The sequence below is a fragment of the Gadus macrocephalus genome, chromosome 16 (genome assembly GCF_031168955.1).
Source record: "Gadus macrocephalus chromosome 16, ASM3116895v1".
Taxonomy (NCBI): Eukaryota; Metazoa; Chordata; class Actinopteri; order Gadiformes; family Gadidae; genus Gadus; species Gadus macrocephalus.
Genome location: NC_082397.1, coordinates 5,923,754 through 5,927,769, shown reverse-complemented (window position 1 = coordinate 5,927,769; position 4,016 = coordinate 5,923,754). Strand labels below are relative to the sequence as shown.

Genomic DNA, 4,016 nt, shown 5'->3' with positions numbered 1-4,016 from the left:
GTTCTCAGTCAGTCCCCTCGTATAGCTTCTGTTTCACCCTGGCATGAACTCGGCCCGAGACACCGGGGCACATGGCAATCACCGGGCCGTTTCCCTCGCGCTTCATCAATCCCCCCGTTCTGCTATTATTCCTCTACAGACACATAGTCCTCTTATCTTCGGTTCCTCTACCCTCTGCTTCTGAATGGTAATGGGTATGAATGTCAGCTCTGGCCCATTGTTGGTAACTAGTGCCGGACCCCTGCAGAGGATAGCGGGCGGCGCCAGTCTCTGTCCTCGCCGGCACTCGCCACCTGCTCCTGCTACTCATCTCTTCCTTGATGTCTCCTCCCTCCTGGGCCCCTTTCCTCGGAGCTACTGATCCATCTTGGCTCCTCTGTCCTTCTTCTGTCTCATTAGCATAGAGGGGGGGGGGGGGAAGAGAGAGAGAGAGAGAGAGAGAGAGAGAGAGAGAGAGAGAGGAGAGAGAGAGAGAGAGAGAGAGAGAGAGAGAGACGAGAGAGAGAGAGAGAGAGAGAGAGAGAGAGAGAGAGAGAGAGAGAGAGAGAGAGAGAGAGAGAGGGGGCGGATGGAGCGATAGATAGAAATTAATACAGAGAGATTATGTATAAAGAGGAAATCAGACAGAGAGAAAGATAGCACCGGTGAGACAGAAAAACACAGAGAGGGAAAGGTCTCAAGAGTGTCTTCTGGAAACTTGTCCCGTAGGAAGTGCTTAGTTTGTCTCTGGCTTCAATGGAGAGACTGTTGAACTGACTGGACAGATGTAACTACCTGTGTCACCTCAGCTCTAACCACCACTGTATCCCGTAAAGGGTTCTGTAGGTAAGACTCGAGAGATGCCCTGATTGGTCAGAAATGAGCCTGAAATATAAACAGGCACATATAGAGGCAGGCAATAACAGTCAACTGCAAACAGTCATTCCCACAGCGATTTCCCCTTACTAATAGCTGGCGATCGGCTAAGCTATTTCTGACACATAACACACATATTAGCTTTTAAAGCGTACCTACTGCACCTTTAGCATCACCTGGCAGCCAAAACATTCCATTGTTAACGGGGGAGGTATTCCTTATCAACCTCATAATATGCTGGCCAACATTGCCTTTTTAAAAAAGTTATTATGAATCATTCGCTACTGGGGTTTGAATAATGTGTCTTGGTTGGAGCAAAGCCTTCAAAGATGTATTAGGCGATTGCCGCTATATTTGTTTCTTTCATGTCCTCTCCCTGTTTTGATCTCAGGGCTTAATCTACTTTGTCTCCCTCCTTTCCTGTCTCATCTGGGATCGGTGCTAAGGTGCAAGTGATGGCTTGATCTTTAATGTTGGTTTCAAACACACCACCAATTATCATGTTTATCTACGAGGTCAGTTGCAAGGGCCTCTAAAGCAGTGACTTTAAGGTTGAATTCTCTTTTAATTACTTGTTATTTTGAAGTCACATTCTTTCTATATAATGTTTTCTGCTTCCTTTGTTCTGTTTTTGTCTCTCCACGCGTTGCTGTTGTTTGTGTGTGTGCCTATGAGCGCGTATATGTTTGCAATAAAGTCTCTGGGATGAGATCGGCCTTGTTGAGCTCCGTAGCGGTCTCTCACAGGTGAACGCACGGTAGTGTCAGAATCTCTCCAACCCCACCGCCCCCTTCCCCCCTCTCTCTCTCTCTCTCCCGAACACTGTGTTTGTGTGGGTGGGCGGGCTTTCTTTCCTTTTTTTTCTTGTTTATTTCCTCTCTTCTTCACACTTTCCTGGCGACTGAGTGGGAGGCTGACATTTTAGGGCCGTGGTAAGAGGGGCACCGTGGAGAAGAAGGCTGGTAGGGGACCGCAGGGAGTGGGGCAAAGTAAAGGTGGTCGTGGTTCGTGACCTTTATGAGTGAAGTTCAGAGGTCACATGTACCGGAAGCTAGTTCAAAGTAATTTTTCAAATTGAAGGATGAATCTTTTAGACATAACTATTATCTGTCTCTTCACTAAGTAGATACTGATGTAACTTGTTGCTTAACAGGTCAGAAGCTAACAAGCTAACCAGAACCCAACTCAAGGTATCTTTCCAGCGTACTGAGCTTTTGTTTGACTAACACTACACTACACCAACAGTCCTAAATGGAAGTAATTCAAACACATGGCTGTCGTCATGAAACAACAAACATACATTTAGGTATTTTGTAAATAGCAGATCTAATGAAATGAATGAATGCATCATATTAGAATCTATTATGCCAATAAGGATGTTAAATTCTGCTTCATCAGGCTTCTGGGAATATGCTCTGGCCTGGCAGATTTATGTGAGCTATTATGTGTTTCATAGAGCCACTCACATTATCCATTAATCACCTTTATTGAATTTGGATGGATTAAAATGACGCCTATGATAATTCACAAATTAACTGCTAGATTTTTTTTCCCCCTCAGAAGAAAAGGGACTGATATTTGGCCCTAAATATGAATTGTATATAATGTGCAGCTCTGTGCAACGGAAATGCTGTTACAGGCATAAAAGGTTCCTGATTAAACTGTTCAGTCAGGTACTATTTAGCATTTAGCAACTTAGGGAGCAGCAAGGGCCGACAGGTAGCCAGAGGACATAGGGGATCAACTCAGAACCTTTTGCCTCTGTGTCAAACGGTCTAGCCTCAGGACCCTCATGCACCAGGTCATTAAGGCACGACCAGAAAAACTCCTCCTAAAACATTGCAGCAATTGGGGCTAAAACATTAGAAATTCATGGTCTTCTTTCTAAAGATGATGGTGAGGCATATGTTTTATGACCCACAAGTATAAAATTGCTGCAGTAGACTATTCAGCTTCTCTCGTGGAGGGGCCTTTGAAGAAATTTAGCTAATTAACTAATCTGATGGACTGATCCGTCACCACCAAATTAAACCCTTATCTTCAGGAGATTCTTGTCTAAATCAATTACTTCACTTTATTCGCATCCAGAGAAGACTTGAGACACTATAGACACAGATGGTCACGTCTATGTATGTGAACATGAGTAGCATGTGGCAGATCCAATGTTCAGTTGGTTGGCCCGTGTCTTAAATCTGGTACAATTTATCAATCTTCTTGTATCTGTGGATTTCTGTTTATTTTAGTATGCCTTTCATTTGCCTGTGTGCGTGCGTGTGTCGTGTGTGCGTGCGTGCGTGCGTGCGTGCGTGCGTGCGTGCGTGTGTCGTGTGTGCGTGCGTGCGTGCGTGCGTGCGTGCGTGCGTGCGTGCGTGCGTGCGTGCGTGCGTGTGTCGTGTGTGCGTGCGTGCGTGCGTCAGCGTACAGATGCCTCTGGGTATCTATATATCCCCATACGTCATAGTGTCTCTATCTGTATTTGTGTATCTGTTTGCATGCTTATCTCTACACGTGTGTGCGTTTTATTTCCACCCCTGCCTGTCCCAGTTAGAGCCATATGTGCGGGGGGGGTGCAGGGCTGAGGCAGGGCTCCATCTGGGCTCTCCTCTCCCCTCCAACCCCCCTGCTCTGAGCAGTGTGGCGACCAGGTGCTCCCTGGAACCTGCTCCTGCAGGGCGGCCCCTTTGATAGTCTGGCAGGAGGGCTGATCCGCTGAGCACAGCGCTGCACACAGAGGACACGGACACACACTCTGCCTGTCTCCGACCGGGCTGGAAACGAGTGTTTGTGTTTGTTGCAATGAGATGATTTATCGCCAGTTCTTGTGTCCATAGCTGGGAGGTTCACCCACGCTCGGGGAACGCAGACGAGGAGATTGAATAACAGAAGCTGCGGGATTTTAATTTGCGCTTATAGAGAGCAGTTATTTCCGAATGTGCAATGTGTCTTTGAATTTGGCAATTTCTGTAGAACGATGTGTGTGAGTGAGCGCATGCGCGCACGATCTTGAACCAGTGATGCCCGACCTTTTCATTTTATCAGAAGTGCATGTAATGGCTCATGTGTGTGGTTCTATCTGTGCATAAGTGACAGAACTCTGTCTGTCTAACTCTGTTTCAGTCCAAGTGCAAGTATTTCTGAATATGTCAGCACGCTGTGTATGT

General features: G+C 46.5%; 1 protein-coding gene across 1 annotated transcript in view; it reads left to right on the top strand.

Annotated features, from left to right (window-relative positions):
* The window catches only part of tyw1 (tRNA-yW synthesizing protein 1 homolog (S. cerevisiae)), a 34,379-nt gene extending 30,819 nt beyond the window's left edge, over window positions 1–3,560 (top strand). Inside the window, 1 exon segment of the mRNA XM_060075808.1 lies at window positions 3,489–3,560. Within this exon segment, the coding sequence (XP_059931791.1) occupies window positions 3,489–3,560 (72 nt within the window).
* The last annotated feature ends 456 nt before the right edge of the window (window positions 3,561–4,016 follow it).